This window comes from Mus musculus, chromosome 2 (assembly GCF_000001635.26).
Source record: "Mus musculus strain C57BL/6J chromosome 2, GRCm38.p6 C57BL/6J".
Classification (NCBI taxonomy): Eukaryota; Metazoa; Chordata; class Mammalia; order Rodentia; family Muridae; genus Mus; species Mus musculus.
In genome coordinates, this window is record NC_000068.7 from 69,426,130 (window position 1) to 69,452,588 (window position 26,459).

Sequence of the window (26,459 nt, forward strand, 5' to 3'; positions counted from 1 at the left end):
CTCTATTGAAAGCATATTAACTTAAGGGTGTGGGTTAAGTAGTATATTATTCAACTGTCCCTGTACAGTAGCTAAGACTCTCAGGTGTTTTTATGTAACAACTTCAAAATCTTTCCTCAATGTAAAATGTGCAGATGGAGAATCTGGACTCATGCCATCTAGAAGACTGCCATCTAGCCAGTCAGATACAGAGTATACAAGACACTAAGACAGAGGCAGACTTCTAGAGCAGCCTAGAAGCTCAAGGAAAACCCAAATTATGTCTCTTATTTCCAAAACTATGTCTTGGCCAGAATATCCCTCTCACTTCGACACATCCTCTATCATCACCACCACCACCACCACTATCACCATCACTATCACCATCATCTGCAACAACTGACATTTACTGAGTGTTTGCTGTGCATCGGGAATTGCTTTAAGGTTTGTGGGGTTGTTTTCATCTCAATAATCCTTTGATGCAGGTTTTTTTTGTTCCTCCTGTATGACACACTGAGTCACAGCAGGACAAATAGCTAAAGTGTGGTAGACTAGCAGAGAGGCCTATGTACTGAAGAACCCAAAGAGAAAACCCCAGTCACTCACACACCAGTGAGTTGGCCCCACCTTATGGAGTGGTTGTAGTGTTGGCCACCTGGTTAACAAGTTCCCCCTATGGAAGATCAAGTAACCCATGTGTTTTGCAGGATGGGTGGGAAATTTGGTACCAGGAGCACATGACTACGGAAGAAAGGCAAGACCACTCACCCAACCCACACATCCACTCTCTGTGTCACCAAACAGAGGAAAAAGGAGAAGGAAGTCAGAGCCATATGTTTGGAAATGTGAAGTTAAGTAGAGAAGGCCAACACCTTAAGTCATTGTCTTGGTCTGCAATAGCTCCATGCAACTAAGTAATTGCTAACAAGAGGAATATGGCCGTCCTCGTCTCTAAAGGAGATCCAATGTGTGTCCATGCAACTTGTGGGAAATGACAGGTTTGAGTGACGGGGTCTGAATTCTGAGTATTCTCTGTATATTTACTAAGAAATCTAAGCTTGAGAGACTCCTTTGGAAGTTCGTGTCCTCGGTGACCTAAGCAAGTGATTCTGCTGAGCCAAGTGACAATTTAGTGTCCGGGGGTCACAGATACAGGATCTCTGGACAGACGCTGGGGAGCAGAACTTGGAAGGTCTCGGCCTGGATCAGTGCAAGAACCAGTGGGCAGCACAGACGGAGGCATGGAGCTATGCTGCAATTGGCGAAGGTTGACTCGCATTCCCAACAAACCCCCATGCCCGTTCTGTTTCTGGGACCTGGAGTGGGGGGAGGGAACAGCTTCTTGCCACATTGCCTCTCCTTACAGACCAAGCTACCTCTAAGAAAGGTCCCTAAGATCGAGAATTGACTGGAAAGAAATGTTAAGAATAAAGAAGTAAACCAGACACTGCCTTGGAGTACAGCCAGACCTAGGGACTGAACATTTGATATTTCAAGTATTCTGGTGGCTGTGGAAAACAAATCTTCAATGTCCACTTTTAAATGTAGCTTAAGGAGAAAAAAAGTCCCTAGAAAAACAGTGAACCAAAATCTTCCTCTCTATGGTGTGTGTGTTTGTGTGTGTGTGTTTGTGTATGTGTGTGTGTTTGTGTTTGTGTATGTGTGTGTGTGTGTGTGTGTGTGTTTGTGTATGTATGTGTGTGTGTGTGTGTGTGTGTGTTTGCATGTCTATGCATGTGTACATGTAAGAGGTGATTTTTTTTTCTCTCAGCCACACTGAATTAAAGAACACACCACTGAGTTTCTCTGCACAAGGACCAGGAACATTTAAATGTCTCACAGTGTTTTTTATCCGGAAGTGCTATCATTTCCAATTTGCCCATGGATCCCCTTGTGAAGGGAACTGGTAAGGACTACAGTTCTCAGGGGTAAAATGAGTGTCTAGAATCCAGCATGTAGATCTGGGATAGCTAAACGCACGTTCTTTAAAGCTAGCAGCACACTGTCCATTTTATACAATTTCATTTCAAAGGTGCTTGTTAAACTGCATCCCAAATATTCTAGGATATGTGAAGATATAGCATATATGATAAAGAAAGATTCATCAAGCAGGACTTTTGTCTCCTGGACTAGTTTCCTTGGCACGGTAATACAGCAATGCTTGTGGGATGGTTGGATGGACAATTAGGTGTAGCTGGACACAGAGGACAAGGTAATAAAATTGTGCCACCTGGTGGTCGGCATTGGTAATGGTAGTAAGGCACTAAGAGCAACTTGGAAAGGTGCATTCTCTTTTATATGTATCCTCAGCACATTACTGTGCATGTTGTGTGAATGTCCCAGATTCTATGTCCTTTTCATGAAGACATACTAAATCTACAATTTTGTTTTCATTTGTATGTACGTAGTCTTCCGTGGATTAGCATCAACTCAGAAATGTCCAAGTTCTTTGCAAATTTCTTTTCATGAGTCAATTATCATTACCTGAGTTTCATCAGCTCCAGGGGAGGCTGGCTTTGGCTCTGGAACTATCTCAGAAGGATCTATGGACCTTCCATAGTTCTGGTTTTCCACATTTTCTGGTACAGTCACCTGTGAGCTTACTGACGGTCCCTACACGGTTTTGAAAGAAGAAATGAATATGTGAATAAGTAGATCTGGGTTCTGTTTGCCACCTTATCCCCCACAGACACAGTCACGTACCTTTTCAATCTGATAAGTGACACTAGCAGCTGTAAACTAAATGCCACTTCCACCTTCCCCAAATAAGTGCAACAACCACTAAGTCACCTAAGATATCAAATGTGGTAGGCGAGGACACCCCTCATTGCCACACACTCATTGATGTAACCCCTGCTACATTGTCTACACCCTTCATTCCCACCTTGACCATAATTTGTAATAACAGGTGTTCCAGTTGCATACTGGCAACCAAGTGCTAGCTAAGTAACAACACCAAGTAACAGCCACACAGACGCAGTGCACAGAATCCTCTTTGAATATTAAGGAAAAAAATGAGTGTGGTCAGGTGTGTAGCTACAACACTAATCCAAGCAGTGGCAGAGGCAAACAAATATCTGTAAGTTTGAGGCCAGCCTGGGGTACACAGTGAGACTATGTCTCCAAAGATAAATAAATAAATAAATAAATAGCAAAAGGAATAAAATGAGCAAATTTGAGGACTACCTAAAAGAGGATGAATTTTAAAAAACAGTAAGCAAACAGCCTTAATACTTTTCTATTTTTTGTCAAATTCACATAATTACGCAGCTATTCTTTAAACCCATATCACCCTGAATAGATATTACAAGGAAGTCAGTATACTCCTTGTATTTTACATTCTCCATTTTGTTTGTATGCATGGCCTCACTTTATTTCATGTGAAAAATACCAGACAAGATGTCATCTCTATCCCACGATACATTATCAAAGAGCAGACGAGACTCTTTCAAGATTCAAATCTTTTTGCTCTTAAGAAAGAGCTCATTTTGAAAAATATTTCTATCACTTCATATTAAAATATACTATATGTTGAATCGGAAATCACTAGCAAACACTGATAGCTCTTTCCTGTAGCTGCATAGACAAAGGAAGGACAGGCCAAAAGCTGATGGATCGGGAACCAGCGCTGAGCCATTAGTCCAGGCTAATGGAAAGCACCTGCCTCTCCTTCCAGCTTCTCTTACAGGTACAGAGTAATAAGCCTTCGGAGCAAATCTTAACTTCAGACCTCTATACTCTTCAGAACAGGCCGTCCCTCTCACTTTAGCCCTCTCAGATAAGCAGCCTCATAATACCGTCTCTCAGCCATTCATTTATGACATAGTTCCCTGTTTCTGTCATAGGGCCCTATGTCTCCAGGATCTCTAATAGACTCATACCCCTTGCTCTGGCACGGGTGACTAGGAATGACTGAGAACAGTGAACACCCCCCAGCATGGCTGCTAAGCCTCACATCTCTGCCACGACACAGGGCTCTGACTATTCCCAGGGCTGTATCCGGGCGCAGCTTCGTGACTGTGGATGGTGAAGCTGAGATGCAGGCCACTGTGCTTCCTCCCATTAGGAGGGCAGGTTAGAGGCCTGCATTCTGCAACACAGAAAGACCCAGCAACCACGATGGCTAAAAACAGATCGTGGGACAGACATCTCACCTGCACTGCCAGGCCCACTTTGGAAGTACTGTCTTTGGCTGCATACATTGGGTTTTCAAATATCACAGGCTGCTTGCCTACCTCCATGACGAATTGTTCATTCTGGCGGGAGGAGAGAGAGAGGTCATACCCATTGATCTACTTCAGACAGAAAGGCATCTCCCTCATACCTGGATGTACACCAGACACCTTCACAAAGCCACCCAAAATATGAGGTCTTAGAGAGGGTAGGCGGGAGAAAGTAGCCTCAGAGACCCAGGGGCATCTAAGTAACAAACTATTGTTTCTTCTAGTAAAAAATGAACTAAGGCATCTGCTCCAGAAAGCACAAATCCTCTTCCTATAGCTGAATCCCTCTGGCCCTTTAATGGACTTAATGCACTTGGGCTGGAATACTGAAGAAGAGGGAGGTAGTGGAAGAAGATACAGGGAAATAAGGCAGCATGGAGAACACTGTTCTTCCAGGCAGAGGTGACTGGAGGTGGAGACAAAGCACTGGAAATAGGTTTCTAGATTACAGAAAGCCCCCATGAGGTCAAAGCTGTCCTAGACCCATCCCAGACTGTGCCACCTGGCTCTCATAAGAGGTAGACAAGTCCCTGTTCTATACACGGAGCGAGAAAAAGTCAGCTCCTTGCCTATCCTTGAATAACTGTTACATGGTAGAGCCATTTTCCTTCAAAGGCCTACAGAGCACAGACTGTATCCATGCTAGTGTCCCCAAGGTCAGCTTTATTTCTTGTAAGAAGAGTTTCTTCCATCAATTAGCGTAAGTGAAAGCCTTCAACTGATCCCACGGAGGCTGTGCTCACCATTGCCATGGATCTGTCAATAATTGTCTCAGGGCCAAAAGGAGACACACCGATGTCCATGTTCACATCAGCCCCTGATCTGAAAGTCACCCCGTTTCCATTTTCAGAGGGTTTGGCAAGGCTGCTTAAGCTGAAATGAAACAAAGCCATGTGTTGTGTTGTTATTACGGTTTTTTTTGTTTCTTTTTGTTTTGTTTTGTTTTGTTTTGTTTTTGTAGTGATTACTTTCCTTCCATATTACTGAGTCTTCTATGTGCAATTCTCTCCCCAAGTGCACATGAAAGCACATGCCCAAACAAGATCGGAACAAGAACTAGGGGTCACTAGAAGAAAGCCAAGCAACCCACAGCTAGCTCTGCCCTCTCCTGCCCTACGTGATAAAATACGGTCTGCAGCACAAGCTTCAGGGGAAACTCCATGAAGAAGTGATTGACAGTGAATGCTCTCAGTTCTCACAACTGAGGGACATGGTGGCTCATACGTGTGGTCCCAGAGCAAGGTGGAGGACACATGAAAAATAAATCTTGCCTCATAAAAGTAAGCAAAAAGGGGCTGTAGAGATGGCTCAGCAGTTAAAAGCACTGACTGCTCTTCCAGAGGTCTTGAGTTCAATTCCCAGCAACTGCATGGCAACTGCTCACAACCACCTGTAATGGGATCTGATGCCCTCTTCTGGTGTGTCTGAAGACAGCTACAGTGTACTCATCACATATATAAAATAAAGAAAGAAAATGAGCAAAGAAATGAAGACTACCCTGAGATCATGAGAACAGGTGAGCTATCAATCTTCTAAAAAAATTCATCGTACACAGGCTTATTACATGCCTTCTAATGAAACTGACCTTGGCAGCTTGGGCAGAGAGGGTAAAAGGGAGCCAGTTTTCCTGTAGTGAAAGAATCCAACGAGTACCAGAGCCCCAACAATGATGACCATCGCGAATGTCAACAGAAGAGCCATTGCTGCAGAGGGAAGAAGCGGAAAGCCAGCATCAGCACCTTGACAAACAAGGAAGCGCTAGAGGGGCTCACCAGTGGCCCTTCAAAGATGGGGTGAAAAGGAAGATGGGGGGCTGCGACTGGTGCAGGTCACCATATTTCTGACACTTACTCGTCCCTGGAGGGATGCCTCTCGAGAGCCCAATCTCACAGTACTCTCCACTGTAGCCGCTAGAACACCTGGAATCAGAAGGAGACGTGGTTATCTTTGGAGGCAGAGAGAGCCCTGATCCAGTGCTGCATAAGGAGCAGGCAATGCAGCCCTGATGCATGAGGAGCAGGCAGTGCAGACTGCTCCACATCTGCTTATTCTGCACTCATTCTAGAAAGCCACTAGCAGTGGTGTAGTACTTAGGTCAGTCTCATGGCATAAGCCTACTGGCTCCTCTGCTCCATGCATTTCTTCCTTAGAAAGGGAGTGCAGACACGGTGGCAGTGTGCCATCCTCCAACCACTTTCAAGGAGGAAGAGACAATTCATCTTGCTCTGCAATGATGGTTTCCCTCAGGCTTCTTCACCCCAGACTAGTCATGATCTTTGTATTAAAGCATCTCTCCTGTCAGTTGCTCTCTCATATCCTAAGCCATCCTCCCAGGCGAGGTGGGTGGTGGCATGTGGAGACATACTGCTGTCCTCTCTCTAACTCCTCACTCTTCAACATGACCACAGCATTCCCAAGAGTTGTTAGAAATGCAGTACCCCTGAGAATGCACATAGGCATTTGAGCCAGATCTTCAGGTGAGGGTTATGCCAGTTATGATTTGGGAAGTGATGCCTCGCCTCCCGCAGATTCCCCCAAAGGAGGAGAAGCTGGTTAGATGGGAAATGGGGAATTGGATGAGCCTCTAGTACTTGTTTTTCCCAGCTATACTGAGATCTCAGGTTCCCTTAAAGATCAAGGTCAACAGCTGGGACCGAGAGTCACACTTACTTGCATTTGGGGAGGTCATTCTCATCAAAATAGCAACTTCCTCCGTGCATGCACCTGCATGGGGAAGGCATGGTGATGGGGAGTTCACTGGCTGCAGAAAGGAAAAGCCATGCATGGGTTAGTCAGCCACACACCGCAGCAGAGCATTGCATCATGCAAAACCCCCCCAGGACTGAGATGGGGAATGCAGAGGGTCAGGCCAGCTGACCTTGCCAAGGTAGCCCCTGCTCCCTAAGGCAAATGAACTTCCTAAACGGTGATAAGATCTTGGGGAATTATACATGCTTGCAGAGAGAAACTTCATAGCACTCTCCTCCTCTAAACAATGAGGGGATGCTTAAGCCAGGACATACATTATGTCTCCAGATTCTCTTCTGGGAACCATTAGATCCAAGAGTTTAATTGCAACACAGGTTGAAACTACAACCCAAGACTCCGGAGCATCAGCATGGGAGAAGGCAAGAGGTTGACCCACAGACACAGACAGACACACAAGCACCCGAGGGACAGCTAGCAAGAGATATCCTTACTTGATGAGGACCCTCCTCTGGATTCCTGCTCCTGGCTCGGCCCTAGCATTCTCCCTGGTTGAGCATGTGCATTCTATTTGAGGAGTTTGTCTACTCTCTGGGCTCTACAGGTCTCTACTCAATGTTCCCTTTATCAGAGGGGCTAGCCAAGGAAACCATATGTAACCACCTGTGTTGTTACATATTCATAGGTTTCTTGGTTTATTGTACAACTAGCTAGTAAGCTCAATGAGAGAAGGGATCTGTCTGCTTGCTCATTTCCATTATCTCTGGTACTTTCATTCATACCTAGTACAGAGTGGACATTCAATAAATAGCACTGAAACTAACTGATGAGTTAATTAACAATAGACCACATCAAGGCCCCACTGTTACCACTCGTGAGCTTACTTTGGATAAAGTTCTTTCAAATGAAAATCTTATAAAGTGTTTGTGTTTGCCTGCATGTGTGTCTGTGCACCACAGAAGTGTGGTATCCTCCTATTACAGAGTGTAGCATCCTCAGAAGCCAGAAGTTGTGAGATCCCCCTTGGACTGGAGTTGTCCAGTTGGACTGGTGATTGTGAATCACGGCGGGGTGGGGGTTGGGGGAAGTGTAGTAGACAAGCAGTTAGTGCTCTTAACCACTAAGCCATCTCTCCAGCCCCCCCCAAAAAAAAAAACACCAAAATCTTGTCAACAGTTCTCCAGGCACACACGGAGTAGGAGAAGAGATAAGAAAAGCAGTATTTCCACCCTGATCACATTCTCCAATGGGATGAATCCTTGCTTAAACGCTTGTGCCCCCAGTAATAGAAACTATTCCTGCCTCTGCATTTCCCTACCAGCTTAGTCTTTAGGAAGACCCCCACCCCCTCCCCCAGAATGTTAGCCATAAAACGGGCAGCAGGGTAAACTGCAGGATGACTTTCTGATTGCTCATTAAGCAGAGGATGTTGGCTAGGGGCAGTTGTTATCCCCACGTTGTCGTATTAACTGTTTAGAAGGGCTACTGAAAAGCGGGTCTTGCCGAGAAGAGCTAATGCAGAGGATTGTGTGAGAACCAAACCACTGCTCCCTTATTCCGGACCTCATTTCTTAGTCACATAGCCAGCTTTCAAAACACAGACAGTCCTTTGACAGTTTAAAATTCTGAAATGTGCATGAGAGAAAAGCAGGACTGTCCTCAAGCCCCTCCCTGCTCTATGCAAGCTCCTCCCACCTCAGGAAATAGTTCTGCACCTTGCGTGAATTCTGGGAAAAGGAAAATTCTCCGTGACTGGGAGGAAAAAAAGGAGGAAGACCCTCACAGAAAACCGTCTCTTTGAAACGTCTTTATAGCATAAATAGCAACATGACTGCACCCAGAGCCTCACACAGCTCTTCGTGGTTCCCTCATCCCCTTTCCTAGCTACCCCCAAGTTGAATCTGCGAAGGTCACATCATCCAGCCCCTGGAGGCCCCAGGCTTCCCAGGCAGTGAGTATTCTCACCTGCATCACACTCAACGGTGCTGCCAGTTACGAAGTCGGAGCCTTGGGGACAGGCACAGCTGTAGCCTCCTGGTCTCAGCAGGCAGAGGTGGCTACAGACCTGCTTGCAAGGGTTGGACACTGGAAAAGAGATGAGAACAGTTAGGTCCTGACAGGAGACTGGGTACCTCAGCCAAAGTATGCCTACTAACTGATGTGGCTCTGCCCGGCATTGGCACAGCCAAGCAGCATCCAGGACCTCTAGGCCACCTGGAGACCCACACTCACCTACGCTACCATCTGTGCCACCCTACCAAAGTGCTAGTCACAGTCTCCACTGTTGCTATTCATCTCTGCTGTTGGAAAGTGAGTGAGTACCTGCTTGGTGCAGGCCTAATCTTAACATCTATTAGTGATAAGTAATAATGGCTCAAGAGATCAATGGATCCCAAGTCTTTTTGTTTGTTTGTTTTGTTTGTTTGTTTGTTTCAAAACAGTGTTTCTCTGTGTATCCCTGGCTATCCTGAAACTCACTCTGTAGACCAGGCTGGCCTTGAACTCAGAAATCTGCCTGCCTCTGCCTCCTAAGTGCTGGGATTAAAGGTGTGCGCCACCACTGCCTGGCTGGATCCCAAGTCTTATAACAAGACGTCACTGCCCAAATCTGGGTGGGTCATAGCATCAAGTCTACCCAGTGCCTATCCTGGGTGAGCTTTCTATAAAACCTTCTGGAAAGAATTTTACTGTGGGCTTCAGTTTCTTTCTAGATAAAAAGGGTACTTATAACTGATTTGACAGAATGAGGTGGGAGCCACTCAAAACATTACATTGGGATGGATCCCAACTACAACCATTTTAAAACTCTTCATGTTTTAAAATCACTTGAAATATACTTCCACACAAATTGTGAAGGATCCAAGGGCTAAATTAGACTCATGTTTTCCGGATCCTTCTTCAGGCTCACATTCTGTGTTCTTTATTTACCACCATCCAAAAGATGACCTTAGTTGAGGCATAGACATCAGACAATAAGACACGTTACAAAAGCCACATCTAAAATCTGCCCCAGTTGACTATTTTGTCAGCTTTCTGGAGTAGAGTTCTTCACATTTTAGTGTGATATGACATCTGCATCAATTCAGATTCTGCTTTAGAAGTTCAAGTGAAGTCTAAGCATCTGCATTGTAACTGATCTACGCCTGATGATGCCTGTGCTCAAGCTGCAGAGTAGCAAAAGACCAGGGAACTGGTTTCACATTTCCCTGAACCATCATAATGCACAAGATGACTGAGAACTTTGAACACCCAACAGGTAGAGAGCACAGCAAGCCATGTTTAACAGGGTCTGCCAGTCTGATCCATGCTAAAATTTAAGGAGTGTCCAGAGTGAATGGCAATCTAGCACGTTTGAGATAATAACTTCATTCATCCTACAATGTTCTCTTTCTACATTCAAAATGTTTAAGCACCCACCCAGACCCACCCCCCCATCATAACCCTTATCATCCACTAACACTATAGACGGTGTATTCCTAAATAAGGTGTCTGGTCCACGAGGACCATCTCTTCCCAAGGCTGGTATTTACCTGACTGGTTGTATCTCAGTTGATGGAAGATGCGGACTTGAGTGAGCCAGGGGTTCACCACCAGCAATTTCTCTTTGTTCCCTTTCCCAAATTTATTTTGTCTCCACACTTCTCCCTTTTCCTTAGCTACCCAGTAGAGCTGGTCTTCAAAGATGTCCAGACTGAAGGGCTTCATTGCTGCATAGCAATAGTGGAGAGACAAAAGAGAGCTAATGAGACACAATACCCAGCACTACTAACTGTGCCCATTGGCATTTGGCTCCAAGTAATTATCTAGCATATTTTGGGCAGACTTTCTGGAGGTGTTACCTCGAGAGTTCAAGATAAATTAAACTGAGTCCGTATAAATGGGCTGACTTTAAGCTGCTGATTTATCACCATGTGATGAACTAAAGCCCCTCCCCATCTCCCACTTTGAATGTAAGAGCATACCGGCCAGTTAGGAGAAAGGTACTGGTAGGTACTCGATTATTAGATGTCTGTAACAAAATACTCCATTCTACATGTTTCTAGTTGAGCACAAGGACAGGCAAGCACATGGAAAGTGAGAACAGGCTAGCACGTGGAAAATGAATAAGTCTAGAAGCAGTTTATGCATATTAGTAAGAACACACCTGACTTAACATATGGAAAACACAATCTCAGAGGAGCCTAGCAGAAACCTTAGTTCTTTCTTGATTTGATCAGTAAAAATATAAAAAGGATTATTGTTGTGAATTAGTTTGGATTCAATACAGCAGCTGGGTGCTGATGGAAACAAATCTGCGGGATTACATAAACCCTATCCCCTATCCTAAGACACTGCAGAAATACATTAGAACATTACTGATATGCAAATCCTAGCTAACTGCTAACCATCGTTTATGATGAGTCTCCTGTCAGTCCCATCGTATTTTATGCTTTCAATAACATCTTCTTTGGAGTCACTCCAATAGATTCGATCACCATTCAGGTAATCTATGGAAAGACCATTTGGCCAGCCAAGGTTCGCAGAAGCCAGAACACTGCGGTGCTCCCCATTCATCCAGGCAGACTCAATTTTAGGCTGCTTTCCCTGGTCAGTCCAGAACATGAGCCTGTAACGAAAAATGTCCTAATTGAAGCAACTTATCTGGTGGAGCTTCCTCGCTTTGTGGCACCGGAAGCATTAGCATCTGACGGCACAACCAACTGCTTTCCTGAGTGTGAGTAACACTGTTTCTATAAAGATGTCGCTTTATTTCCAAGATATGTTATACACAAGAAGCATAGTTTGATGCTATGGTCAAGTCCATGGTAAGACTTAGATCTTCTCAGGGTTAGATGTTCTTTTTAAGCATCACTGCTGAGTGCCCAAGGGCCGTGATTTCACATAGGGGAGACAATAAAATCAAAGTAATAATAACTCAGTGTTTGAAACACAAATACAGGACACTAGTCCTGTCCAAATAGGCAAAGTACTTGCTAAATATCCATGAAAATGTCAAAAATCAAGAGGAAAAGACCAAACTAGTTCTCTCTCAGCTACCAATTGCAGCATTTCTATAAGTAAGTAATGTATGTGTATGAACATGCCTTTTGCATATGTTTCATACTTTGGAAATAAAATTTTATTGCCAGTAAATTAAACCAAATTGCCAGCTGAATTCCAATCAGCAAGATACTTCTGAATGCATCTAAATGAAAGTGCAGAAAAAGGATTCGTGTAAGCAGATGGATTTTCATGTATATCCCAAAGTGGAATTTCTCCAGTAGAAACTATACATTGACTGGGAGCATGTCTTCAAATACTTACCCTAGCTTAGGATTCACAGCAATGGCGGCTGGTTGATCCAGTTGGGTGGTGATCAGCCACTTCCGGTACCTTCCGTCAAGGGTAGCTACCTCAATCCGTTGACTCTTAGCATCTGACCAGTAAATATGCCTGAATGTAGAGGGACAGAGTTAAACAATAGAAAAGCTGGGACCAATCACTTAAAAAGAAATGTGAATGTAAGAAGATTTGATTTGTGAGTTCTAGCCAGGGCAACAAACACTCAGACGCTTTATCAGTGCTTGCAGAGGATACAGCAAGTAGATTGACCGCCCATCTCAATTTTTATGAGTCACATGCTTCCATAGGCAGATTAAGGCATTCATCCTTACTGCCCATGGGTCTCTTCCCCACCCCCCCACCCCCTCACCCCCACCCACACCCCTTGGCAATGAGCCCAAGTGTAATCAGAAGAATTGAGCATCAGTCCCAAAGATGAGTGGAAATAACATTCCAAAAGAAAAACTCCAGCAAGGCTAGCCTTGCCCTATTTCCATGTCTAAGGCTGCAAGCTCATTCTCTGGCAAACAAAATGAACTTCTGCAGTGTCAGCTCCCACATCTGCTGATGAGAAGGAGGGATGCTACCTTTACTTTGCAGGTGAGTTAACAGATAGAGGGTTCTGTAATGGTTCTCTAAGGCCTGGCTTCCTGGCAGAACATGCTGAGGGTGAGCCTTCTGTTAGCCTCCAGGCACGCTGGGGACTCAATTAACTTCTTTGGAGAAGCTCAAGTCTCCCAGGACAAGATGGTTAAAGGGAAAAATGAATTTGTACTTCAAATGACTCCCTATTCTCCATCTAGGCAGGCAGGTAGGCACTGAGGCTTCCCAGTCTTGCTTCATTTTCAAGGCTAAGACACTCTCCCACCAGTGACTGACCCATATAGGACTCTTTCCGGGAAAGGGGTTGTTGGTAACACTTACATACCAGGCATCAGTGTGAGCAAGATTTTATGGAGGGTTCTAAGCAAGGGGTCATCCAAACTATGAGCCAACTAGACGCTCCAACAGAGCAGAACAAGAGTAAAGGCTCTATTAACTTTCCAGCCGGTATCAGCTAGCTTGGATACTAAAAACTGTGGCTTGTTCTTTTTCTCAAATAATTACCAGATGCGATGTTTTAATCCCAAAGTAATACACTTGAAGAAGAACACGGCCATACTCAAAGTTAGTCTTGGAACACAGAGCTCTCACATCTAACATAGAATCTTGTGGTATGCACTGAATATAGAAAAGGACAGTGTTTGTATTGCCTACAGAGGCAAGCAGGGGTGATGGCTGTGGTCAGAGCAGGCCCATGCAGGGCTGATCTGGTCTAGCTGCTGAGCTCACCATTATAACACATGCACCATGGGGAAGCAGCACTTTTTCATGACAATGAAATGGGCAAGAGAGATGAGTGACAGACTTACCTTCCAACCCAGTCCACGGCTAATCCATCTGGCTGCATTAAATATTTCAGGCCCAGGTCAACTTCACGGACGGGATTGTTGCTACCAGATTCAAAGTCGGGAAGGTAGGCACGTTTGATTGCACCGAATTGAGAGCCCTGTGACAGCACAGTGTAGTATACAACACCTAGGGAGGAGTGCACAGTAAGAGTGGGTCTATTGGGTCTAATAGAGTCATGCAGTGAGTGATCTCTCTACCTCCTCACTTTCATAATGCAATTAACTCCCTTATATCAAACCTCAATACACACCATACTTGAACTAGAAAGATTCAATGTATAACTTCCTCTGCTACAACAAGATACAAGGGGTATTTTATACTTGACCGTAACCAAAAGGCTGGAAAGTTATTATAAATATATAATATATAAATAAACATACAAAAATAAAGAAAATATCTAATAAAATAAACAAACAAACATGCATGTATACATACATACATACATACATACATACATACATACATACATACAAAGATTGTGCCACCCGCCCAAGACAGGGGCCTAGTAGTTCAGGAAACTTTTAACTTCTAATTCTCCTTCCCCCTACCCACCAAACACTGAGGTTAATCTGAGCACACAAAGACTAAGACTGAAATTCAGAGTGCATTGGGCAAACACTTCTTTCCTAAACAGGTATCATTCTTGAAATAAACTTAGAGTTGAAAAGAAAAATATTGCATTGCATAAATAAATGTGAAAATACCATAATAAGTTTCACATTGGCATCATCATTAGTAGATCATAAACATTTCATGTGTTGTCATATTTACCCCCCCCCCAAAAAAAAACCTCTCAGGTAGATAAGAATGAGACCATTATTAACACTTTACTGCCTAAAAAAATTAAGATCTAAAGAATTGTAACGATTGCTTGATGTCATAACTCCAGAAAACAGGACAGAAGGGCAGAAGATCATGCCCAGTGACAAGCACTGTTCACTTTTCATTTCTCCAAGATCTTTTAGTGCCCACCGCATATATTGTCTACAGGATATACCAGGTCAGGAGCTGCGTATGTAGAGATGAGTTAGGTTCAGTCTCCAAAGGGCACACAATTAGACGAGTCATTCGAACAACTAGCGGCAAAAGGCATGTAGCATGTGTCTAGAAGCGCGTATAAAATGCTATTGCCTCATGGTGGGCTTTTGTGGGACTCTGGCAGAATGTCACAGCAGTGACGTCGGTGCTCAGAAATCTGCCCCGATGCCATGGTAGAAAGGAAGGGCAGCAGTGTGTGCAGACAGGGGGGTTTAAAATACAAGGAGAGGTGGGGAGAAGCTTCAGTGGGAAATCAAGAAAACCTGACGGGGGCCCACGTACACTGTGAAAATCCAGGGGCACGCTGGGCAGGAGCCTGCACTTCCAATCAGGCAACAAGACTCCACTCGATATGAAATGGCAATCCCCACAAAGTCACCATCCAAGAATCAAGAAAACCAATGCAATGACCAATGGTTGTGAGTCTCATACTCACTGAGGCCTATGCCCTCGGGGTCCCAGTCGTAGTCAATGGCTTGGATATGTTCCTCTTCTTCCAGATACTCTGAGAACTTCTCAGAGGAGATATTGTACTTCCGGATGCGGACGTTCTCAGGCAGGAGCAAGAGAGGAGGGCTTCCTGTAAACAAACAAAGGGCTGCTTTGTCTCTCTGAATGCCACTAAGATGTTTAAGAAGTAGGCATTAAATGCACTATAGGTGTTTCCCTTGTGGGCAGGGATGAGGAGGAGGGAGAGGATGAGATACTTTTAGAGGAATCTGACCCTCACAGCTGGCTACCTTTGAACTCAAAATCCAGATGTAAGCATCAGTTTTATGTTTTAAAATTAATTTATATATTTGTTTATTTACTTGTCCCCAACGGCAGTTTAGACAAGACCACCTAAAAAAAAAAGCCCATTTTTACCACAAGTGTTTCCTCCACCTACTGATAAGAACTAGATAGACATGGAGACTCACGAAGAAGTACAGTTTTCAAAGTCCTGCTGAAAGCATCCCAGGGAGCTATCTGCACTGGCTCTTGAATGACAGGTTTTGTGATTGTCTTAACAGATAATCACCTCCACAGCCCAATTTAACTGCTAGCTAATGAGAGGCAAGCCTGCTTGTTCTTGGATTTTTAGGTTTTGTTTTGTTTTTTAAACTCTTTCAACGGTGACTCATCCCAAAATACTTCTCTAAAATTTTTAAATTTTAATTTACTTGCAAAATGTCAATCAAATGTAATTTAAGTGACTTTTAAAAGTTCATTGCATATATTTCCTCAGACTTGACATTATGCTTTAGATGAATATTCTAATTTATTTCAGCTATTCCCTTAGTTAAAAGATTTAAACTTTATTTTTTAATTTGCTGCTTAATTGCAGGACCAGCTGTTCAAATGACCTCACTCTCGTTTCTGTTCACTCTCAAATGCTTGACAAACATGCACCTTAAACACCCAGCGTATGCTATGTGTAGGGTAGACCTTCTGAACACATGTTCTCGATACATTTCTTAAAGTCTAGAACCAAGCTGGGCATGGTGGCAAACGCCTTTAATCCCAGCACTCGGGAGGCAGAGGCAGGCGGATTTCTGAGTTCGAGGCCAGCCTGGTCTACAGAGTGAGTTTCAGGACAGCCAGGGCTACACAGGGAAACCCTGTCTCCAGATAAAGATAAAAAAAAGAAAGAGGAGGAGGAAGGAGAGGAGGAAAAGGAGGAAGGAGAGGAAGAAGGAGAGGAGGAAGAGGAGGAAGGAGAGGAGGAAGAGGAGGAGGAAGGAGGGAAGGGAAGGAAGGAAGGAAGGAAGGAAGGAAGGAAGGAAGGAAGGAAGGAAGGAAGGAAGGAAGGAAGGAAGAAGTAGCAGAGACTATGAAATGTGGAAATTAATTTTCTGGTATGCCAGTACTGATGTCCCCCAGAGGTGACTTGTTCCAAACATGAACCCATCGTACCATCAGCTGCACACCGTTCTCCATAGTGGGTACTCATAGACTTGAAGCCATCGACACAGAAACATTCATAACTTCCTTTGCTGTTTCGGCAGCTTTGGGGGCAAATGCCAAACTCCTCACATTCATTGATGTCTGCAGGCAAAATAAAGACCAAGAATGCAACACATATTCTGTCTCATTCAGAATTAGACTTCCCAAGCAATGAGAACCAAGAAGAGTGTACATGAGACCAAAATATGTTGAAGTCTTTCCACAATAAAAAGAAAACTTCAATGGACAGCTACTGAGCCTAAAGCCCCCAAGCTGGTCAGTAGTGGTCAGAGGGCTATTTTAACTAAAGCTGCATGACTTCACGCAAATGTTTCCTTGCTAAAAAACATCTGCATGGTCGATATTTGGCATTGCTTCCCTTCTGATAACTAAACAGCTTCAAGAAGAGTCACCGATTTGGTGTAACAACTGATCTGCTTAACTAACCATAAGAATTCTTTAAATCGTCTCTGATGGGTTGGAAAAATAACTTTATGGTAGATTGCTAGGTTCAGTCCCTAGTATTGCCAAGAACTTATTACAGAACGACATATGAATTAGACACAGTAATATACATGATAAAAGATACCTAAAATCGCAGTCATTTCTCGTCTTGATGAGCTACCTTCTGAGCCCATGCCACAGAACTTATTTTGTGCCTTGCCTAAGTGGGTAGGTAATAAACACATGGGTTTTGACAAAGACATTGAGCTTTTTGACTTCTGGTGGTTTTAAGCAGTCATTACCACCAAAACCTCCATTATTGACACTGTGTACCAAAATGACAACACCAGGAGGTTAACCCATTAAGTGGCTTAGCTAAAAGGCAATAGGTGGAAAACCTAAAACAAACAACAAAAAAAGCAAAGTTCTCTAAATAACAATGGAAGGAAAAATGTTCTACCTTGACATGAATTTTTGTCCAAAGTACTAGGTTTGAACCCAGGTCGACAGGAGCAGATAAATCCTCCATTGCTTAACTGGGTGCAGTTCTGTTCACATATTTTTTCAGCACATGTTCTATTTTCTCCTAGATCTGGAAAACAAAATCTCAACGTCATAAGTGAAGGGTAAAACAGGTCAGCCACAAGCACACAGATACCTCACCAACTATGCGGCACCTTCAGGCGATCCTTTTCCAGAAGCTTGAAATGAGAGGGGACCTTTGTTCTGTCTGTAAAAGGCCTGGATGTTCTCTACACAAATGTGCAATGGTCCTTGAGGCCATTTCCCACCATATACAGCACTACCAGGCTCAACCTCAGACACAGTGTCCAAAACCAGAGTCAGAAATTATGAAACCAGAGATTCCACAGCTAACATTGCATGTTCTTGCTCAATCATCTAATGCAATTAGGTAGATAGATAGTTATGTATATTTTATACACACACAAACTCTGTGTGTGTGTGTGAGAGAGACAGACAGACAGACAGACAAACTCTGTGTGTGAGACAGACAGACAGGCAGACAGACAGACAGACAGACAAACTCTGTGTGTGTGTGTGAGAGAGAGGCAGACAGACAGACAGACAGACAGACAGACAGGTAGGTTAGAACAAAATTACAGTTATAATTTTGCCAAGTATTAACTAATTAATTGAAAGGGTAGCTATCAAGGTGTAGTAATATGCAGTCATATTATGCTCTTTACATACACAAAATGCTTATAACAAAGACTGACTCTGAATTCTCAACAACTACACATTCTTATATAAGTTCAGGTTTCCTTTTATATTTTTCGATACAGTTTACTCTTTGTGTCTGTCAAGGAATTTGTCTAGTTCATATATAAAGCCTTAAATTAATATATATAACAGAAATCTTAGAATATGTATATATCTTAAACTACTTTAACAATACTCCTGTTTGACCGCCATTGTCATTTAGTGGTAAGGAATTTACCCAGCATTCAGAAGGCCCTGAGCTCCATCACCAGCAACACAGAAAATAATCAATACAAATAACATTCACATCTTTTTTACTGTTACTTTATTAATGAGTTTCCCCTAGGAAGGGATAAAATTATGCACTAAGATTTGTGATTAAGGATTATAGCACTGATAGTTTTTTTTTAAGTGTAATTATATTTTCAACATTAAGGAAGAAGAAATACTGTACTATCTTAAATCTCTAAGTTACCACTGATACACCATTAGTGATACAGAAAATGATAAGTTGTATTATGACACGTTATAATTTGTAAGATGTACTTCATTTTGAGACATGTTAAAATATAAAAGAAAGCATATATCTCAGAAATGAGGAGTTTTGATTATTTATATTAAGGGTTGTTATGAAGATCCAAGGCTTCAAATGATACTTTGCTATGGGAAATATCTAAAAACAAATGGAAAAAAGATTGTTACATTGCTTAAAATAGTGTATTAAATGTAGAAATTAATGTACAAAAAAGAGTAAACCTTTCTTGGTTTTCGGATTCAGAGAAATTCATTTCTTCTGGTGCTGGGGATTGAACCTTGAGCCTTCAACCTTGGGCTTTTGCACATGCTAAACATGCGTGTAACTCTACAACATGGATATTGAGCTACACCCAGCCTCTACTTATTAACATCTCTAGACTTTATTGCCTTTATAATAAAGCAAAAGATGATCAATAGTTTGTTTGTGTTGGAGCCTGCTAAATAGCTATTCTTATCCCTAATTTTCTGGGTCTAGATTATCCAGGATAGATTCCTCACAGTTTGGAGTCTGTCCAAATTCTACTTTTCTCTTTCTTGCCTGATGATCTTGTCCCTGGCAATCTCTACAAGTCACCAATTCCTGTCATTGCCAGCTTTCTTTCATCCTCTGTCATCTACTCCCAAACTCAGGTCGTTCGGAGAAGCTGAAGAAGCTGGGGCTAGATAAGGAAGTGGTGAGCAGCTTTTGCCTCAGGAGTTAAGCCTCGTCTACCTTTCAGATGAAACGTGTTTCAGTCACAGGCTTGTTATTATTTTAGCTAAAGGAAACTTCTATTTCTTATGGCATAATAAAGCTATTCATCTATATATTTAGGATAGACTAAGAACATTGAGTTTCAAGAGTAGGAGAATGCCACTCAGTTTACCACTGCCTGAAAATTACAGTCATGAAAACTTAGAAGTCTGAGCTGCCAATATCGATCTATTTAAAAATAAATAAACCTCCCCAAGTTTTCTAATTCTTCTCGAGAAGGTTTCAGTGTCTCTAGGAATTTTTTCATATATTGGCAAGCTTGTTGTGATCCTCTTTCCAATGCCATAGTATCTCTACAGTGAACTATTCTCTTAACTCTACCACTGGACTTTGTGATTAAGAGGTCCGGAATGCAGAAAGATCTCCCTTGAGTGAATCATTAATCTTCCAAAGTAAGAGACCTTAACAGGAGCAGATCTATGATAACATTTAGAATGGAAAATTTCCATACAACTTCTTTCATTTGAAGACCAGGAACATCTAGCCATCACCTTAATCCACGGAACAGTGACATTAAGGCTAGGCATGCAGCTTAGTGTCAGAGCAGTTGCCTAGCAACCAGCTTCTACAAACATAAGCATATGGCTCTCTGTTTATAAGACAGTCTCTCTAGCTTCCAGCTTATATATATGTAAAAAAAAAAAGAAGAAGAAAAAAAGGAATAGAAATATCACAGAAATAGCAAGTTACTCTACCTTTACAATTACAGAAATGTTATCTGTAGCCTGACTTCAGCTTTATAATTTCCTTTATGATTGAATGGTGCTAGGAAAATTTACATGTCATCCCATGACTGAACTGGGTTTGGGTGCTCTGAGCACACTCACATTCGAGGGATGCGTGTGTCACATACACGTGATGCATAAGCAATGATTTCAGTCTGTATTCCAAAGGGTCATGATGCGCATCTTAATTTTTTTAGAAGCCCTATCTGTCTCATTGTATTCAATGATATGGAATGTAAAGGAAGGAAGAGATGGGGAGGTAGTGAGGGACCAAGATGAAAGAAGGTGATGGGCCTGGGGACCCCAGCAGTGGCATTATAAATAATTTTACACCTAGTTGAGCATGCCTTTAATCCCAGTGCGTGGGAAGGAGAGGCAGGTGGACCTCTGTGAGTTCAAAGACACTATGGTCTACATAGTGAACTCCAGGACACCCAGGGCTACATAGTGAGACCCTGTTTTGAAATAAAATAAAGAGGAAGATAAAGAAAAAGAATTCTACACCTCTGTCGAATGACAAGCCCATATCTGAATTCCGTATCACATCTAAAAAGAAGTTAATGCTACACTGCTTATTTCCTTTAACTAAACCATCTTTCAGTGAAAGTCCACTTGAATAGAAAGTATTGCTCTAAATACAGGCACAGGCAACAAGAGAAAGCCTCAGTTAGCCCAAGTCAAACTTGGAAAATCTTGAGCCTCCTAAAGCTGTTTACATACCAGTCTCTGTGTAGAGATCTGCCACCTGGCTTACCAAATTGTATCCAAAGCTTAATAAAGTCACTTCATTTTGACAAGCACTCCAAGTCCCTCTGAAAGGGTGAGATTAGTGGCAAGCCAAGTCAGTGTGATCAGTTAGTAACTATCAAAAAGTCTTCTGGATGCCTGGGGTATGTATGGTGGGGGCAATGCAGGCGGCAGTCATGTAATACCCAAGGAGTTGAAAACACATAACCAGTTACACGCTCTCAGTGTTTAAAGAGCTCCCTCAGAGGCCACTGGGACGACCTGAGTTCCATGTCTAGAGCCTATGGAAAGATGAAAGGAAAGAACCATACCATACAATTGTACTCTGCTGTACACACACAGAGGCACATAGACTATGGCATGCCTGGGTACACATACACACAGTAGCTAGTTGGCTGATTGAAAGAGGTCAGACTGTGTCAAAAATAGCACAACAGGTGCCTGAGGGCACCGGAGGCCACTCTCCTTGCCTGGAGTTCCATAGATACTTAATTTCTGCTTCTGTTACTCTCTTTGCTCCTCAGCGAGTGACTTAAACTTCGAGAGCATCGGTATGGAGGTAGACAATCCCAGCCACCCATTGGGGCAGTAACAATTAGATAGTGTGCATACGAGCTAGGAAGGGATACCAAAGGTATGAGCTACTAATATAGCCTCAACCATTCCAAATGAACCAAATCCATCCCTTGGTTATGTTAATCTCTTCCAACCCAAAGTCTTCCTCCTACTTAGAGGAAAAGAAAGAGCCACACATGATGGTACACACCTCTAATCCTAGCACTTGGGGGTGGAGGCAGGAGAATTAGAACTTGTAGGTGATCCTTGACGACACAGTGTTTGAGGCCCATCTGGGTCATTTGAGAGTCTGGTTATTTTGTCATAGTGAAATATAAAAGGAACTGTTCACTTACTGCAACCAGTTTCATCAGAAAGGTCTCCACAGTCGTCCACATTATCACACACATAGTGCTGCGAGACGCAGTTCCCATTGCTGCACTTGTATTCGGTGTCTGTGCAAGGTTTGTGTGTTGGTTTTCTACCTGCAATTTAAGAACGAGGTAAAGTCAAAACTCTTCCTCATCAAAGCAGAATGCTTCACTTGTCCACTCACAGATAAATACACGTTTCCCCACTTTTCCCTGGCTCCCTTGCAGCTAGTGACTAGTTCTAGTCATTGGGCTGTGTATTGGAAGTGACATATGTCACCCTTGGACTAAAGCAATCCAAAGCCCATGTGCCTTCACACTGTCTCCTACGCTGGGGTTATAACCTTGGCAGTCAGGTGTGTCCGGTGGCTAGTACCATGATGGACGCTGAGCCAGCCGCACGGCCCTTTATACACACGAGAAAGAACTCTTTGTTGTGTTAAGACTCGGAGACTCGTTGGTGGCTGCAAAATTAATTACTCTGAGTAATATGGAATGATGAGAGAAGTAGGATCTTTCCAAATCAAAAGCTGAAAATACTTGGCATCAGCTTAGCAGTCAGGAGATCAAGGTTATTCATATGCTATGGCAAAGCAGTGGTGAGGAGGGAAGGCAGATCACGTGATACGGCACTTGGTATTCTAGGCAAAGAGGTTAGAAAAGAGTGTGTTAGAGTGCCCAGCCCGTCCTTACTCAGCAAAGGTGCTTAAGAGGGAAGGTCAGTGGAGGACTGGTTGTTATATTAACAACAGGAATGCAAGAAAATAAGGGCAAAACCCTTTGCAGTATGGGACAAGCTGACCACATGGGAGCCCCAAGTAGGGAGAATTTGTGGGTTAAAAGGCTCTATCTAGGATACACAGGCCAAATGACACCAAGGTTTGACAAAATGTCCTTTTTTTCCCCTAATGGTGGAAAAATGGCTGTGAACTGCTACAAAGGTGTATGAGAAAACAGGAAAGGAGACAGGTAAAAGAGCTTTCTCGGAGGAGCATCACTCAGTGAGGTTGTCTACTGTAGAACTGAATAGAGGAAAGCAGTTCAAATTCCTTCTACGTTCCTGAGAGCAGTGCGTGGCTGAAAATGCCAAGGCCATAACTCTTTGTTTCATCATGAAATTTAAGTGTGAATTAAAATATGATTCAGGAAAATTATAGCCTGTACATGCTTTTCTAGGTGTGATATTTTGACAGTGAGAAGAATAGGTCCAGAACAATGCCATCTAATAGATAGGGTCTAGAGAGATGGCTCAGTGGTTAAGAGCACTGACTGCTCTTCCAGAGGTCCTGAGTTCAATTCCCAGCAACCACATGGTGGCTCACAACTATCTATAACGGGATCTGATCCCCTCTTCTGGTGTGTCTGAAGAGAGCAACAGTGTACTCACGTGCATAAAATAAATAAATAAATCTTTTTAAGAAAAATTGACCAGGAAAGAAATTCAAGAATTGACATCTTAAAAACAATAATGATTTTAAAGATAATCACTCAGATTGGTGAACGAAAGAAGCTAATTCATAATGCTTCAAATAAAAGATATACTCATCAGCTCATTAACATATGGCTAGGAATATAAAAATGTTTCCAAGTCTATGTGTTCTTTCTTTCCTATCTCTTGTTCAAAAGCACACTCTTAAAAATGGATGTATCTACCTATAGAATTCCTTTAGACCATTATAGCTTTGGTATCAGCAGAATACTAAACAACTGATTCCATCGTAGTAAATATCATTCTCTTTAAGGTAATGACCTCGATGCACTTACAGTTTACAGAGGGTTAAGATGCAGTACATTGTGTTTTACTGTGCATCATTAATCAAAATCTTTATTTTTTTTCTTGAAAGGAGTCTTGGCCTCCAACCTACTACAAGTGAGTGACATTAGACAGCTGTCCACCCCCTAAGGAGGGCTCATCATATGGAGAGGAAAGCCAACAAGGCTATAGGGCTAAAGAGGAGGGCCAGAGTCTAGGAAGCACAAGAGGAAGAGATGTTCCTCACAGAGAGGCATCCGGATCTACCCAAATCCCTTCTGATTCAAGTGGGGCCTTCACAATATCTGCACGGGCTGAATATATTCCTGGTCTGGTATCTCCATGCCTTAGAGCATGCCGAGGTGCTGTTAAGTACTGACTCTAGTAAAACTCAGGTTTTTCTCAGGTCAATGTGGCATCCTAGCCCAGAACTGTTACTGGTGATTGCAAAGAGTCTAATTTTTTCATTCCAAGTAGAATGAAATAAAATTTCTGTCATGCTTTTATTGGAAAAACTAGCTTTTCCCATTTTCTCAGTGGTTTCTTTCTAAGCAAACTTGCAAAACACTGAGTAGAGTACTCAATAGAGTAACTTTTAAACAAAAGTATGATTTCTGATATTTAAATGTGAAATACAGCCAGTTTCAGGTTTTTCTCTTGAACTAATCTAAGGATGGCGAGATGGATCTGTGGTTAGGAGCACTCTTTGAGAACCTGGATTCAATTCTCAGCACCAACAAAGCAGCTCACAACTCTAACTCCAGTTCTAGGTGACCTGATACCCTCTTCTAGTCTTGGGTTGGGCACCAGGGATACATGAGATGCAGGCATACATGCAGGCAAGATACCCAAATACATAAAAAAATAGTAAAATAATATACTTTTTAAAGATATCACTTCATTTTTCTCCTCTGCAAAATGGATTTCCACATCCAAGAAGGATACCGGGTTAGCTATGTTAACACGGAGGCACCTTATTTAACATGATCTTTTCAGCTGAGCATTAGAAGAAATATACATTCACATGCCAGATTAGCAATTAGCGACTGTAGGTTGTGAAGTCCTCATCCTTGACAACAAATACAATTAACTTTGTGGAGTATGACTCAAGCAGTTGGTCTTTTCTCTCATTTTTCTAAAAAGCATGAAAGTATCTTATTTAAACTTAGCCTAAGCAAAGAGTCATCAACATCTTCCTCAGGGGAGATAGGAAGGATAGGGCAGGCTGGTGTGTGAGCAATGTACGAGTTCACACTGTCTGTGATTCACCACTACAGGCACAAAGCAAGCCTCTCCAGGACCATTGGAAACCCCGAGGAAGATCTCACAAACAGCTAAGGACCCTGGTTTCTGCCTTCTCCTTTTCCCATTCTGCTTACAGTGTTCTTCTTTCTCATCGCTTCCATCTCCACAGTCATCCACACCATTGCACAGCTGGTGGCCATAAATACAGCGACTGTTATCACACCGGAAACGCTGTGGTGACTCACATGGAACATTGACTGGGAAATAAAAAAGGAAGCTCCAAATTAAAAGTAGAAGTGACAATGTCTAAAACCTCCAGGCTATCCCAGTGCCAGGCTCACTTCATTCACTCATCACTCATTCATTCATTCACTTGCTCATTCAATTAATCAACAAACATGTCCTGAGTCTCAGATACACATTACATCACTGTTGCAAGTGCTAGGTAGATCCTAGATATAGAGAGGTGCAAGAGAGACACAGTCTTTATACTCATGGAACTTGAGTCGGACAGGAACAGACTTTACATACAGAAGAAGCTATATAAAAATCTCTGTGGCTAGGGCACAGAACAAGGAGGACATATGTGTTAAGTCATGGAGTTGGAAAAGCCATTGAGATTATATAGGAGTCATCCTGACAGCCAGGAGACCACAGTTTCGTCCTTCTGATTGTGATCTTTAAATATCCATAACACGAAGTCTTCATTTCATCCTGTCTAGCAGCGACTTATGCAGCTGGGAAGAACAGAAGGGTCACACCCAGGCACTGGAGACACAGTCCTCTCTGCATGTACCAACATGTCAGGGAACTCCCATGATGGTTAGTGTTAATGGATTGTGTAAGTGGGAAAGTGAGCCAAGCACTAGCATACACACACTCATTGGTCTCTTCTTATGGCTCTGGGTATACGATAACCAATTACTTCAAGCTCTTGGTGATGTGAACCCCCTGCCATCGTGGACTGGAACCTGAACCTGTCTTCAAGTTGCTTTTTTTGCAACAACAACAACAAATGAAACTGAGACATCCATATATGTAATTCAATGAATAACTCATAAATCTGTGTTGTTCTTCTAAATGGAGGACTTGAATTATTTGGACTTCCCATCAAAGACAGATATCAAAAGATGACCCTTGTAATTAGGCTCCTTTAGAGGAAAGGAGGAGTCGACCCCCAGGGCTGATTCTTGAAAATACTGTTAGGGAAACTACTATTTGAATTATTTGCTGTGAATGGCTGGTACAGACATTAGGAAAGAACATGGAACATTTGTGTGAGTATGTGGAATGGTGTATGTGTGTGTGTGTATGTGTGTGTCCTCACCTCTCTAACATTTAATTTTATTTGCTATGACAGATTTTGCCTTACAGAAAGAAATAACTTCCTAAGTGCTTCTGAAATTTTGAGTCACAGGGCAGCACTGGAAGGCCATTGTGAAAATACAACAGTCACTGAAA

At 42.7% G+C, this 26,459-nt stretch overlaps 1 protein-coding gene across 1 annotated transcript in view; it reads right to left on the minus strand.

Moving 5' to 3' along the window:
• Window positions 1-26,459, minus strand: part of Lrp2 (low density lipoprotein receptor-related protein 2) — a 161,695-nt gene that overhangs the window by 1,795 nt on the left and 133,441 nt on the right. Inside the window, exons 62-77 of the mRNA NM_001081088.2 lie at window positions 25,133-25,255; window positions 21,986-22,114; window positions 17,551-17,682; window positions 16,617-16,748; window positions 15,157-15,300; window positions 13,643-13,808; window positions 12,213-12,341; window positions 11,294-11,514; window positions 10,439-10,615; window positions 8,874-8,993; window positions 6,873-6,963; window positions 6,054-6,121; window positions 5,788-5,905; window positions 4,946-5,075; window positions 4,134-4,235; window positions 2,464-2,592 (exon numbers count right to left, since the gene is read on the minus strand). Coding sequence (NP_001074557.1) covers window positions 2,464-2,592; window positions 4,134-4,235; window positions 4,946-5,075; window positions 5,788-5,905; window positions 6,054-6,121; window positions 6,873-6,963; window positions 8,874-8,993; window positions 10,439-10,615; window positions 11,294-11,514; window positions 12,213-12,341; window positions 13,643-13,808; window positions 15,157-15,300; window positions 16,617-16,748; window positions 17,551-17,682; window positions 21,986-22,114; window positions 25,133-25,255 — 2,111 coding nt within the window. The remainder of the gene's footprint in view (window positions 1-2,463; window positions 2,593-4,133; window positions 4,236-4,945; window positions 5,076-5,787; window positions 5,906-6,053; window positions 6,122-6,872; window positions 6,964-8,873; window positions 8,994-10,438; window positions 10,616-11,293; window positions 11,515-12,212; window positions 12,342-13,642; window positions 13,809-15,156; window positions 15,301-16,616; window positions 16,749-17,550; window positions 17,683-21,985; window positions 22,115-25,132; window positions 25,256-26,459) is intronic.